The sequence below is a fragment of the Oreochromis niloticus genome, linkage group LG8 (genome assembly GCF_001858045.2).
Source record: "Oreochromis niloticus isolate F11D_XX linkage group LG8, O_niloticus_UMD_NMBU, whole genome shotgun sequence".
NCBI classification, from domain to species: Eukaryota; Metazoa; Chordata; class Actinopteri; order Cichliformes; family Cichlidae; genus Oreochromis; species Oreochromis niloticus.
This window is the reverse complement of record NC_031973.2, coordinates 2,977,145-2,991,054: the sequence shown is the minus strand read 5'-3', so window position 1 is coordinate 2,991,054 and position 13,910 is coordinate 2,977,145. Positions and strand designations below refer to the sequence as shown.

At 45.8% G+C, this 13,910-nt stretch overlaps 1 protein-coding gene across 10 annotated transcripts in view; it reads right to left on the bottom strand.

Moving 5' to 3' along the window:
* Nucleotides 1-13,910, bottom strand: part of jakmip3 (Janus kinase and microtubule interacting protein 3) — a 58,771-nt gene that overhangs the window by 17,168 nt on the left and 27,693 nt on the right. For 9 of the 10 annotated variants that reach the window (XR_003221391.1, XM_025909751.1, XM_019362414.2 and 6 more), the window contains 3 exons: nucleotides 13,359-13,514; nucleotides 10,036-10,173; nucleotides 36-71 (listed from right to left, as the gene is read on the bottom strand). Coding sequence is in view for 9 of the 10 variants with exons in the window: in XM_025909751.1 (XP_025765536.1) it covers nucleotides 36-71; nucleotides 10,036-10,173; nucleotides 13,359-13,514 (330 nt within the window). In the remaining variant the exon portion in view is untranslated. The remainder of the gene's footprint in view (nucleotides 1-35; nucleotides 72-10,035; nucleotides 10,174-13,358; nucleotides 13,515-13,910) is intronic. The other variant, XM_025909755.1, reaches the window with a different exon arrangement.

Genomic DNA, 13,910 nt, shown 5'->3' with positions numbered 1-13,910 from the left:
CAACTGTATTAACACTGGTACTATTCAATACTTACAATCACATTCTTCACATAACCAGCTGTCTCCAGAGCCTGTAAACACAAACTGAGTTTTATTAAAGTGAAGTACTGAACTGTAGTACAAGTATAAATGTGTGAGTGTGTGTAGTACTAGTAGTAGCAGTAACAGTATTACTGGTAGTCTGTATGGACACAGCTGCTCATTTAATGTTTTTTTTTTTTTCACATTGTGGTTTCTCACTGAAGGCATCAAAACTATGAATGAACACATATGGGCATATGTGTGTCCATCCATCCATCCCCCTCTTCCACTTATTCAATTCAGGGTCATGGGGGGCTAGAGTCTATCACAGCTGTCTTAGGGCAAGAGACAGGGTAGACCCTGGACAGGTCCACAGTCTGTCACATGGCTAACACATAGAGACAGAGAACCATTAACACTCACATTCATACCTATAGGCAATTTAGTAGAAAAAGCAGAATGCACAGGAGGCAAAACTGAATCTAACAGAAAACAAGCCTTTATTGTGGTCAGAGATAAAGTTATTGAGAAATTTTGTCACGGACCCGGTTCCGGGGACTCGGGGTCCGTGAACAGTGTGGACCTTTATTATTATTATTATTATTATTATCCATCCATCCATCCATCTTCATCCGCTTTATCCGAGGCCGGGTCGCGGGGGCAGCAGCCTAAGCAGAGAAGCCCAGACCTCCCTCTCCCCAGCCACCTCCTCCAGCTTATCCGGGGGAATACCAAGGCGTTCCCAGGCCAGCCGAGAGATATAATCTCTCCAGCGTGTCCTGGGTCTGCCCCGGGGCCTCCTCCCGGTGGGACATGCCCGGAACACCTCACCCAGGAGGCGCCCAGGAGGCATCCTTGTCAGATGCCCGAACCACCTCAACTGGCTCCTTTCGATGTGGAGGAGCAGCGGCTCTACTCTGAGCCCCTCCCGGATGGCCGAACTTCTCACCCTATCTCTAAGGGAGAGGCCAGCCACCCTTCGGAGGAAGCTCATTTCTGCCGCTTGTATCCGCGATCTCGTTCTTTCGGTCACTACCCACAGCTCGTGGCCATAGGTGAGGGTAGGGACGTAGATTGACCGGTAAATTGAGAGCTTCGCTTTTACACTCAGCTCCCTCTTCACCACGACGGACCGGTGCAGCGTCCGCATCACTGCAGCCGCAGCACCAATCCGTCTGTCGATCTCCGGCTCCCTTCTCCCATCACTCGCGAACAAGACCCCGAGATACTTGAACTCCTCCACTTGGGGCAGGAACTCATCCCCGACCCGGAGTGGGCACTCCACCCTTTTCCGGCTGAGAACCATGGCCTCAGATTTGGAGGTGCTGATCCTCATTCCCGCTGCTTCACACTCGGCTGCGAACCGCTCCAGTGCGAGCTGGAGGCCTTCATCTGATGAAGCCAACAGAACCACATCATCCGCAAAAAGCAGAGATGAGATTCTGAGGCCACCGAAGTGAAAGCCCTCCGCCACTTGGCTGCGCCTAGAAATCCTGTCCATAAAAATTATGAACAGAACCGGTGACAAAGGGCAGCCCTGGCGGAGCCCATCACCCACCGGGAACGAGTCCGACTTATTGCCGGCAATGCGAACCAAACTCTTGCAACGGTTGTACAGGGATCGAATGGCCCATAGCAATGGGCCAGACACCCCATACTCCCGCAACACCTCCCACAGGACACCCCGAGGGACACGGTCGAATGCCTTCTCCAAGTCCACAAAACACATGTAGACTGGTTGGGCAAACTCCCATGCACCCTCAAGTATCCTTGAGAGGATAAAGAGCTGGTCCAGTGTTCCGCGACCAGGACGAAAACCGCATTGTTCCTCCTGTATCTGAGGTTTGACTAACGGACGAACTCTCCTTTCCAGCACCCTGGCGTAGACTTTCCCAGAGAGGCTGAGGAGTGTGATCCCCCTGTAGTTGGAACACACCCTCCGGTCTCCCCTCTTAAAGATGGGGACCACCACCCCGGTCTGCCAGTCCAGGGGTACTGCCCCTGATCTCCACGCAACATTGTAGAGGCGTGTCAACCAGGACAGCCCTACAACATCCAGAGCCTTCAGGAACTCGGGGCGGACCTCATCAACACCAGGGGCTCTGCCACCAAGGAGTTGTTTAACTGCCTCAGTGACCTCGCCCCCGGAAATTGGCGGGTCACTCCCCTCATCCCCAGACTCTGCTTCCTCCTCGGAAGACGTGTCAGTGGGATTAAGGAGGTCCTCGAAGTATTCCTTCCACCGCCTGACAATTTTCTCAGTCGACGTCAGCAGCGCTCCGCCAGCACTATACACAGTGCAGGTAGAGCACCGCTTTCCCCTCCTGAGACGCCTGACGGTTTGCCAGAATCTCTTCGAGGCAGTCCGAAAGTCTTTTTCCATGGCCTCTCCGAACTCCTCCCACACCCGAGTTTTTGCTTCAGCCACTGCCCGAGCTGCATTCCGCTTGGCCTGTCGATACCTGTCGGCTGCCTCCGGAGTCCCACAGGCTAACCAAGCCCGATAGGACTCCTTCTTCAGCTTGGTGGCTCCCTTCACCTCTGGTGTCCACCATTTGGTTCGGGGATTACCACCACGGCAGGCACCAACTACCTTGTGGCCGCAGCTCAATGCAGCAGCTTCGGCGATGGAGACGCTGAACATGGTCCATTCGGACTCAATGTCCCCAGTCTCCCTCGGAATGCTGTTGAAGCTCTGCCGGAGGTGTGCGTTGAAGATCTCGCGGACTGGGGCCTCTGCTAGACGTTCCCAGCACACCCTCACTACGCGTTTAGGTGCACCGGGTCTGTCCAGCGTCCTCCCCCGCCACCTGATCCAACTCACCACCAGGTGGTGATCAGTTGACAGCTCAGCCCCTCTCTTTACCCGAGTGTCCAGAACATATGGTCACAGGTCTGGTGATACGATTACAAAATCGATCATCGACCTGCGGCCTAGAGCGTCCTGGTGCCACGTGCACTTATGGACACTCTTATGTTCGAACAAGGTGTTCGTTATGGCCAAACTGTGATTTGCACAGAAGTCCAATAACAAAACACCGCTCGGATTCAGATCAGGGAGGCCGTTCCTCCCAATCACGCCCCTCCAGGTCTCGCTGTTGTTACCCACGTGAGCATTGAAGTCTCCCAGCAGGACAACAGAGTCTCCCGGTGGGGCACCTTCCAGCACCCCCCCGAGGGACTCTAAGAAGGCTGGGTACTCTGAACTGCCACTCGGCGCATAAGCGCAGATGACAGTCAGGACCCTTTCCCCGACCCTAAGGCACAGGGAACAAACCCTCTCATCCACCGGGAAAAACCCCAACGTACCGGCAGCAAGCCGAGGGGATATTAGAATACCTACCCCAGCCCGCCGCCTCTCACTAGGGGCAACTCCAGACTGAGACAGAGTCCAGCCCCTCTCTAGGAGACTGGAACCAGTCTCCTAGAGAGGGGAATAATAATAATAATATTATTATTATTATTATTATTATTATTGTATTGGTTGTATGTTTTCTACACTGTGCTCTTGTGTTCCATGCTGGTGGGTGTATATGTGTGCGGGTGTGTCTGCGGGTGTGGCTGGAGGATGAAGGACAGCCACCTGCAGGCCTGATGGGTGTGGCCCTGCCTGCTGCCGGTCACGCCCAGGTTCTCACACACCTGCTTCTGATCAGGCTCGTCGGGGGAGCTACATAACAGAGCGATGGGGCTTCCTCCGGCGCAGGATCGTTGAGTTAGACTCCATGTCAGTGTTTAAAGAGCTGTTTAGTGTATGCCTGCTGGAGTTGGTGCCATAACGGCTGCATCTGTTGTTTTTCCTCAGGAGGAGAGCGGAACACAGGACTGCAGGACGCACGGGGTGTGCGTAGGCACAGGGGCAGAGAGCACAGGATATCAGCACTTAGGGGAAGACATGTCACGGGAGTCAAGGGAGCACTCTGGAGATTTATTGTGTGGTGTACATTTACCTCACTGTAAATAAATGCACTGCTCATTCCACTAAGTCCAGCGTTTGGGTCCTATCTCCAACATTCCCCACGGTCTGCCTGCCAGACCGTGACAAATTTAAAGCAGGCTTAGGCTACAAAAAGATTTCCCAAGCCTTGAACATCCCACGGAGCACTGTTCAAGTGATCATTCAGAAATGGAAGGAGTATGGCACAACTGTAAACCTGCCAAGACAAGGCCGTCCACCTAAACTCACAGGCCGAACAAGGAGAGCGCTGATCAGAAATGCAGCAAAGAGGCCCATGGTGACTCTGGACGAGCTGCAGAGATCTACAGCCCAGGTGGGGGAATCTGTCCATAGGACAACTATTAGTCGTGCACTGCACAAAGTTGGCCTTTATGGAAGAGTGGCAAGAAGAAAGCCATTGTTAACAGAAAACCATAAGAAGTCCCGTTTGCAGTTTGCCACAAGCCATGTGGGGGACACAGCAAACATGTGGAAGAAGGTGCTCTGGTCAGATGAGACCAAAATGGAACTTTTTGGCCAAAACGCTATGTGTGGCGGAAAACTACCACTGCACATCACTCTGAACACACCATCCCCACTGTCAAATATGGTGGTGGCAGCATCATGCTCTGGGGGTGCTTCTCTTCAGCAGGGACAGGGAAGCTGGTCAGAGTTGATGGGAAGATGGATGGAGCCAAATACAGGGCAATCTTGGAAGAAAACCTCTTGGAGTCTGCAAAAGACTTGAGACTGGGGCGGAGGTTCACCTTCCAGCAGGACAACGACCCTAAACATAAAGCCAGGGCAACAATGGAATGGTTTAAAACAAAACATATCCATGTGTTAGAATGGCCCAGTCAAAGTCCAGATCTAAATCCAATCGAGAATCTGTGGCAAGATCTGAAAACTGCTGTTCACAAATGCTGTCCATCTAATCTGACTGAGCTGGAGCTGTTTTGCAAAGAAGAATGGGCAAGGATTTCAGTGTGTAGATGTGCAAAGCTGGTAGAGACATACCCTGAAAGACTGGCAAATGTAACTGCAGCAAAAGGTGGTTCTACAAAGTATTGACCCAGGGGGCTGAATAATTACGCACACCCCACTTTGCAGTTATTTATTTGTAAAAAATGTTTGGAATCATGTACGATTTTTGTTCCACTTCTCACGTGTACACCACTTTATATTGGTCTTTCACCTGGAATTCCAATAAAATTGATTCATGTTTGTGGCTGTAATGTGACAAAATGTGGAAAAGTTCAAGGGGGCCGAATACTTTTGCAAGCCACTGTAAATAACTACACAAGCTAGAACAGAAACACCACAACTCAGAATGCTGGGTCAAAGACCCAGAACACCCACGCAAACATAGGGAGAACATGCAAGGTCCACACAGAAAGATCCTGGCCTGATGGTGGAACTGAACTCAGGACCTTTTTGCGGTGAGGCAACCGTGCTAACCACTGTTTCACCTTGCTGCCTTACGGGCTTAAGCAGTAAACAAAAAAGTGTGACATAACTCAAAACTTAGCGAACTCTTAGCAGCTGTTTGACCATAAAGGCCTGATTCACACAGATGTGTCTGCTACTGGAGCTCTGTGTGGCATCTATCTGGGCTCTAATCTGAGCTGCTGTTAACTTGTGATTTCTGAGGGTGGTGATGAATGTATCCTCAGCAACAGAGGGGACTCTTGGTCGTCCTTTCCCGGGGCGGTCCTCATGTGAACCAGTTTCATCGTAGTGCTTGATGGTTTTTGCGGCTGCACTTGGGGACACATTCAACGTTTTAATAATGTTCTGGACTGACTGACCTTCAGTTCTTAAAGTAATGATAGATTGTTGTTTCTCTTTACTTAGCTGATTGGTTCTTGCCATAATATGAACTCTAACAGTTGTCAAATAGAGCTGTCAGCTGTGTACCAACCTGACTGCTGCACAACACAGCTGATGGTCCCAACCCCATTAAGAAGGCAAGAAACTCAACTCCACATATGAACCCTGACATGCACACCTGTGAGGTGAAACATGTCAGGTGACTACATCATGAAGCTCACTGAGAGAAGGCTGAGGGTTTGCAGCGCTGTCAACAAAGCAAAGGACGTCTACTTTGAGGAATCTAAACTATAAGACATATTTAGAATTATTTACCCATTTTTTCTTTGCCACATAATTCCACATATCTTGCTTTATATATCTGATGTCTTCTGCATATTATCTACAAGCTAAAAGGTAATAAAAATAAAGAAAAACCATTAAATTAGAAGGTGTGTCCAATCCTTTGACTGGTAATATATATGAGAGAGAGAGAGATAACTGAAGCCATACCAGCTCGTCCGGATTAACAAGGTGTTGAGGATGCATTCATGAGAAGTGGGCTACTGGAACAAGGAGGTATAAGAGGGCAAGAGATGAGAAAAGGGCACTTTTGGAATGATACTACGCAAGTAACCCCAGGGGTTGAATAAGGAGGATGTGGGACCTATAGAACCTTCCATTCCCAGCATTCAGACTGACGGCAAAGCCACTAGTAGCTCAGTGTTCCAATATTTGGAAGAAGGAACTGCTATCACAACTGGAGATTGATGAGGTACAACACAAGGTAGTCAGGTCAAAGGGAAGTTATCATCACCCCCACCTAAGATCGACAACCAAGCCCTAAGGACAACAGAAGAAGCATTGAGTGCGAGAGCAGCTGACCTGAGAGATTGGATTATTAGAGGTGTGCGAAGCTGGAAACCTGGACCCTCCAAAGCTGGTTACCAAGGCTACGTGAAATACCCTCTGAAGGTCTACTAGAAGATGTTAATGCAACATTATGGACAATCCCTACTGTGACCATCACCAAGCCTAATCAGTTGATCTACAGCAGTGCAGTAGTGATCTCGGAGCTGCTTGGCGACAAAATGAACAACCACAAGGAACAGTACCTCCCATGGAGAAGGAGACTAGATCATAGCAGCACACAGGGAATTTAAATGGACTCTTTCTTATATAGCGCTTTTCTACTCTCCCAGAGTACTCAAAGTGCTGTATACAACATGCCTCATTCACACCCACTCATAGAAGCACTTCTAAACTCAAGTGCAAACTAACCAACATTCACACTCCGATGAACGCATCGGAGGGCAACTTGGGGTTAATGTCTTGCCAAGGATATTTGGCGTGCAGACTGGGGAAGCCAAAATTCGAACTACCAACCTTTCAATCAGTGGCTGATCTGCTCTACCACCTGAGCCACAGCCACCTGAGCCCATTTAGTCAACTATCAGAGCTGCTGAAAAGTACGATGAAGAAAGGCGGACCTAAGAAGTACAGCAAACTGTCTTTTCACTTGAAGAGGTATACCAGAGAGATAGAAGGCAGGAGAATAAAGCAGCTCTACTTCCCTGAGCCATCCAAGGTATACTCTCAGTGGCAGGGGAACAAAGCATCAAAGCTGGACACAGAGCAATACTGAGAAGGACGCAACTCATAATTGCTAATCTCAGAGACCGAGATTAGGCCGAGAGCAGACCAATAGCAACTTCCCTGAACAGGGTGGAGTAACAATCACAGTGGCAGACAACCAAGAGAGCTGCTACTCAACGTGAGACACATGTTGAAGCAACATTTGTGGTGATAAGGTAGTGTGTGTGTATGGTGTTGCATGTCTATAACAGGGATTAAGGTTTGTATACATGTCAGGTGGGAGGTGTTTAATGAGTGAGTGGGAAATATATTCACCTGGTTACCTGTCTGGCGGCATAGGCAGTAGGAAGAGTACATTTTTTGTTGACTGTGTTCATTTGTGCATGTCAATTGCCTTGCCTTGTTTAAAGTGCCTTAAGTAGTTTGCATGTGCTCAGGCTTGACTGCAATTTAAATGGATTACTGAAATGTGCAATAAATGCTCAAGGGAAAATGTTTGGAAGCCGGATCGTTTGTTGGTCTGTTTACAGTAACAGTAAGCAGTACTCCCTACTTAGCCTTGGACTGGCTCAATTTATATCAAATCACTTCAACACTTGCTATGGCTAACTGAAGGCTGGAAGGTCCTGATCCACAAGGATCCCCAGAAAGGACCAGTTCCATCCAACTACCAGCCAATAACCTGCCTCAGTACCACAGCTAAGATAAACAGGCACATGGCTCAATACATGAGCGACTGACCAACCTGTGCACTGCCTGGATTGACTACAAGGAGAACTATGACTCAATGCCCCACACCTGGATCCTGGAATGCCTAGGACTGCACAATATTAACAGGACCACGAGAGCCTTCATCAGGAATTCGATGGGGATGTGGCGTACAACACTAGAGGCAAACAGCCAATTGCACAAGTCACCATCAACTGCGGGATCTACCAAGGAGATGCCCTCTCCCCAATGCTGTTCTGCATAGGCCTGAACCCCCTCAGTGAGATCATTGCCAAGACTGGCTACAGATACAGACTACATAACGGAGCAATCATCAGCCACCTCCTGTACAAGGATGACATCAAGCTGTATGCCAGGAGTAGAACAAGACATTGGCCACAACTGCCAAAAATCTGCAGAGAGGAAGACAAGTCCTGAGATGTCAGCAGAATGGAAAAAACAAGATCTGTGCTATCAACACCTACTGGTCATCAGATGTCCTGCTGGGATAATAAGTTGGCCAAAGCACGAGATAGAAGCCACTGACAAGACAAGGGAGCTCCTCACCATGCATAGAAGTGTTTCACCCCAAGTCCAGCACTCTAAGTGGAAGGCAGCAGCAGAAACCTGAGTAAGAACAGGAACCATAATGGAAGGACAGGTTCCTGCAAGGTATGTACCAGCGTCAGATAGAAGAAGTGGCTGACATCCAGAAATCCTAACAGTAGCTGTACAAAGGTGGACTGAAAGACAGCACAGAGGCACTGATCATGGCAGCACAGGAACAGGCTCTGAGCACAAGATCCAGGGCATACATGGAACGCCATAACAAACTGGCTGGCATAGTATACAGGAACATCTGTGCCGAGCGTGGTCTGGAAGTCATGACGTCAAAATGGGACAGGCCCCCCGGGATGGTTGAGAATGACCAAGTTAAGATCCTGTGAGACTTCCAGATGCATACAGACAAACTGGTGATGGCTAACCAACCGGACATAGTGGTGGTGGACAAGCATAGGAAGACAGCCGTAGTGATAGGTGTAGATAATGCTAAGCAATAATGAAATAATGAAGGAAAATGAAAAGCTGGAGAAGTACTAAGAGCTGAGAGAAGAGCTAGAGAAGAGGTGGAGGGTGAAAGCAACAGTGGTCCCAGTGGTAATAAGAGCACTCGGTGCAGTGACCACAAATAGCTGGGCGAGTGGCTCCAGAAGATCCCAGGAACAACAGCCGAGATTTCTGTCCAGAACAGCGCAGTCCAGGGAACAGCTAAGATACTGCGCAGGACCCTCAAGCTATCATCATCATCTTATACATACATATGTAGTAGTACCAGTACTTTGGACAAATCAGTTTGTGGTGTGTAGTAGTAGCAGTATCAGTACTTAATTGTGGTTCCAAGATTACATAAAAGTAGAATGTTAGGCAGAGTACTTCAGGCCCCTCTTCTGTAGAACCAGCTTCCAGTTTGGATTCAGGAGACAGACACTATCTCTACTTTTAAGATTAGGATTCAAACTTTCCTTTTTGCTAAAGCATATAGTTAGGGCTGGACCAGGTGACCCTGAATCCTCCCTTAGTTATGCTGCAATAGGTGTAGGCTGCTGGGAGACTCCCATGATGCATTGAGTGTTTCTTCTTCCCTCACTATGTGTTTATACAACTCTCTGCATTTAATTACTAGTTATTATTAATCTTTGGCTTCTTCCTGGTGACAGCAGATGGCCGCCCCTCCCTGAGCCTGGTTCTGCTGGAGGTTTCTTCCTATCAAAAGGGAGTGTTTTCTTCCCACTCTCGCCAAAGTGCTTGCTCATAGGCTCATATGATTATTGAGATTTACTCTGGTTTATTTGTATTATTGTAGGGTATTTCCATTACAACATAAAGTGCCTTGAGGTAACTCCTGATGTGATTTGGCGCTATACAAACTGAACTGAATTGAACTGAATCAGTAGTATGGGTACCTTGGACAGGTCATCAATGATGTGTTGCTGCTCCAGGACTTGTAACCGCAGAAACTCCATCTCTCTCTCGTCCTGACTGTAACCATGGTAACTGGTGGAGTGGCTGCGGTCCAGATCATTTAATGAACTTGGCCTCCTCTGTGGACCACAAAAGCATGGCTGTTACCATAACAATAGTACGCTAAAGTATTTGATTGATGTTTGATGGTTTTTCATGCTCACTGTCACCAAGTGCTTGGCCATGATGGGTTGTCTTATCTTTCATATAGAAATATCACTAAACTGAATAGATGTGGAAGAAATGCTCAGCAGCTGATGTAGCACTGTTTCACTGTGTTTGAATAAAGTATACTATAACTAGGGCTGTTCGATATAACGATATATATCGGATAACAATATGAAAACGTCTATCGTTTCATATTACGCTATCGTTTGTTTTGTGGTGTCGCAAAATAAACTGTTTACGGCAATATTTTTTCATCGTTTTGATAGTCACTGTAGAATTTCCTAAAGAAAGTTCTATTTTTCTCTTATGTTTAATATATAACCCACACTACAGCGGACAAGCGACTGTTTTTATGCGTTGTCATTAGCAACAACGATGGTAAAACCATCGCGTGGCTCTGCCGTCCGCTTGTTTATTTTCCACATAAACCTTTTACAATAAAGCTGAAGATCCTGTTGAGATTTTTCAAATTAAACTGAATCACATGAAATAGTATGCAAAGTATTTCGGACGAGAGTGTTTACGGACGAGAAGCTAAAAAAAGAGCTCATAAAGAAAATTGCAGCTGTTTCAACTTACGTAACACTTGACTCCAGGTACATGACGCCCAGCTGAAAACACTTCACGCAAGTTGAGTTGCCCGAGATTCACAGAATTTACAGTAAATGTGATGTACATTGTTATCGGGACGATAAATGTCTTATATAGGGATATGAGATTTTGGTCATATCGCACAGCCCTAACTATAACAGTTTCTGTTTTAGTGTAATTTCCTTTTTTTTTTTTTTTTTAATTTCCATTACAGTAAGTAAGTAAAAGTAAGTAAAATGTATTTTCACAGATAAAAATCACAAAGTCCTAAATAAAATAATATAAAACAATGAGAAAATTAATTAAAAGCTTGTTTGTATAGAAATGCCTTCAGCTGCTTTTTAAAAGAGTCAGTGGAGTCTAAACAGCGTAAAGACAACACAAGAGAGTTCCACAGCCTTGGTGCCAGAAAAGCCCATGTGTTTTGAACCCAGTACGTTGGCCAACAGTAACTTTTGACCTGAAGACCTAAGTGCTCGGGATGGAGCATGAAGTTTCAACAGGTCAGATGGACTGGGGAGCTTCACCATGCAGAGCTCTAAAAGTTACGACTAAAATTTTAAAATGAACCCTAAAATTTACTGGCAACCTGTGAAGAGTAGCCAGAACTGGAGTAATGTGTGACCTCTTGTCAGTGCCAGTTAAAAGTCTTGCCGCAGCGTTCTGTACAGTTTGAAGGCAATTCCAGAGCTGATTTGTTGGAACAAGTAAAAAGACCATTACAATAATCCCAATGAGAAGAAATAAAAGCATGAAGAATCATCTCAGGTTCTGTCTTTGACACCAGTAGTCTGAGTTTACAAATGTTTCTTAGATGATAAAAACAGTTCTGAACTAGTTGTTTGGAAAGATTCAGACTGAACTGTCAAATATGACAGAAGTTTCTGAGACTCGATTGAACAGAAGGGCATAAAAAACTGATATGCTGCTTAATGTCTGAGATTATATGGTCAGGAGCAAAAATCAAAGTTGTGATTAAATTGTCATTTGATCATTGTTTGATTTCTGACAGACGATTATTTAAACAAGGCAATTTATAAAACTCAGAAGCTTAACAGTATATCTGAATGTCATCAGCATGGAGATGATAAGAAATATTATTGTAACGTCTGATAATTTGGCCTAGAGGGAGGATATAAAGCAAAAAGAGCATCGGACCTAAAACAGGTCCTTGAGGTGCCCCAGAAGGCAGAACTGATGTTTCAGACAACACCTGATTCATACAGACAGTAAAAGATCTCTCAGATAGATACAACATAAACCATTTTAAAACAACACCAGTAATCCTGAACAAGTCCTTCAGCCTATTTATCATGATGCTGTGATCAACAGCATCAAAAGCTGAGGAGAGAACCAGTATAACCAATACGGTGTACTCTCCAGAGTCTGCTGCCATCAACATGTCACCACACACTTTAAGTAAAGCGGTTTGAGTGGAGTGCAGTTTGTGGAAACCAGACTGGAAAATGTCCAGAACATTGTTCTTCTCCAAAACGTTGTTCAGTTGTTCTGCAACTGTTTTTTCTAAGATCTTTGACACAAATGGTCATTTTGATATTGTTAGTGTGATACTGAGAGGATGATGGAGAGATATTAGACCTGATGGCAGCGACTTTATTTACAAAATAGTTCAAAAATTCATTACAGTCAGATTTAGTATAGACTGGTACATGAGAAATATCAGGAGACAAGATTCATAATTGTATCAAACAACACTTTGGGATTGTTCTTTTTTGAAGCGTTTAGATTTCCAAAATATTCAGTTCTGGCATTTTTTATCATGTCGGTAAGTGAGAAAATTGATTCCTTGAGATGTATCCCATGAACCTCAAGCTTGGAAGCCTTCCATAAACGTTCAAACTTGCGACAATATTTCCTAAAATTCAGAATATTTTCATTTATTCAGGGACAGAAATTTGAAGAATGGACGACCCTTTGTTTCAGAGGCGTCCCTGTATATAAGATAGATTTACATTAATTGTTAAAACGTACGTATATATCTGTGTATATGTTTGTGTATGTGTGTATGCGTATGTACTCCTGTGTATGTATAACTTGTACATATCTTTTTTATGTAAATGCATGTGTTACTGTGTAGTCTGTGTTACGCTATTGTGTGTTACACACACTCCCTGAGTAGGTACCCTTAAACTTATGTCTATCTTATCTTCCTCTCATATCCAAAAACTGAATGTAAATCTACATCCTGCCAATGGACAGATGCCAAACTGTGTTTCATTGTTCTTGTAACAGTGACAATACAGATCTATTCTATTCTACAAGACACCAAGAGCCCTGCCAGGGTCAAACATGGCATAGAACCTTCCAGCAGCATCCTGGTTTATAATCTAGATCATTCAATCTTTTGGATCATTGGTGTAAGAGGTGAAAGATCCAAATAAAATGACAAATTAAACTTCAGAGTCTTGTCACGGGTTGTCAATGAAGTACCTAAACCCTGAAGTTTGACTGACACAGAATAGGGTGTGTTAGAGTCAGAGGTTACCATAGTTACCATCTCCAGATTCTCCTGGGTGACGAAGCGAAGCTTGTTATCGAGGCGACGCAATGCTAGAGCCAGCTCTTCGTTTTTGCGGCTCAGACGCTTGTTCTTGTCCAGAAGAGGAAGAAACTGACTCTCGGCTTCTCTCAGGCGCTTCAACTACAGAACACACGAAAAATAAAAACATACAGGCAGGAAGAGGACAAGAATTTTATAAAGTAATTCATTAGCCCCAGGTAAGATAACATTAGGGTGACAGTGCCCTACAGTGTTTGTAGTTTTTATGATTGGAGTCCATTAAGATTACTGTCTCATTTCAATTTCCATATTTTTTTTCCTGGACTAGAGAAGCATTGCATGAGTTGTGGTTCATTAGCTGCATAAGGTGGAATGTAACAATGAATTTACTCAACATCACCCTCTACAGGTGTAGCTGCCTTATTAGTTAGGATCAGCCTGGGTTAGAGTTAGGAACAGGTAACAAGGACAATAAAGGGAAGGAGGAGCTATACTATAGTAACGTGAGACCCAGCGTGAATCTCACCGGGCATGCTA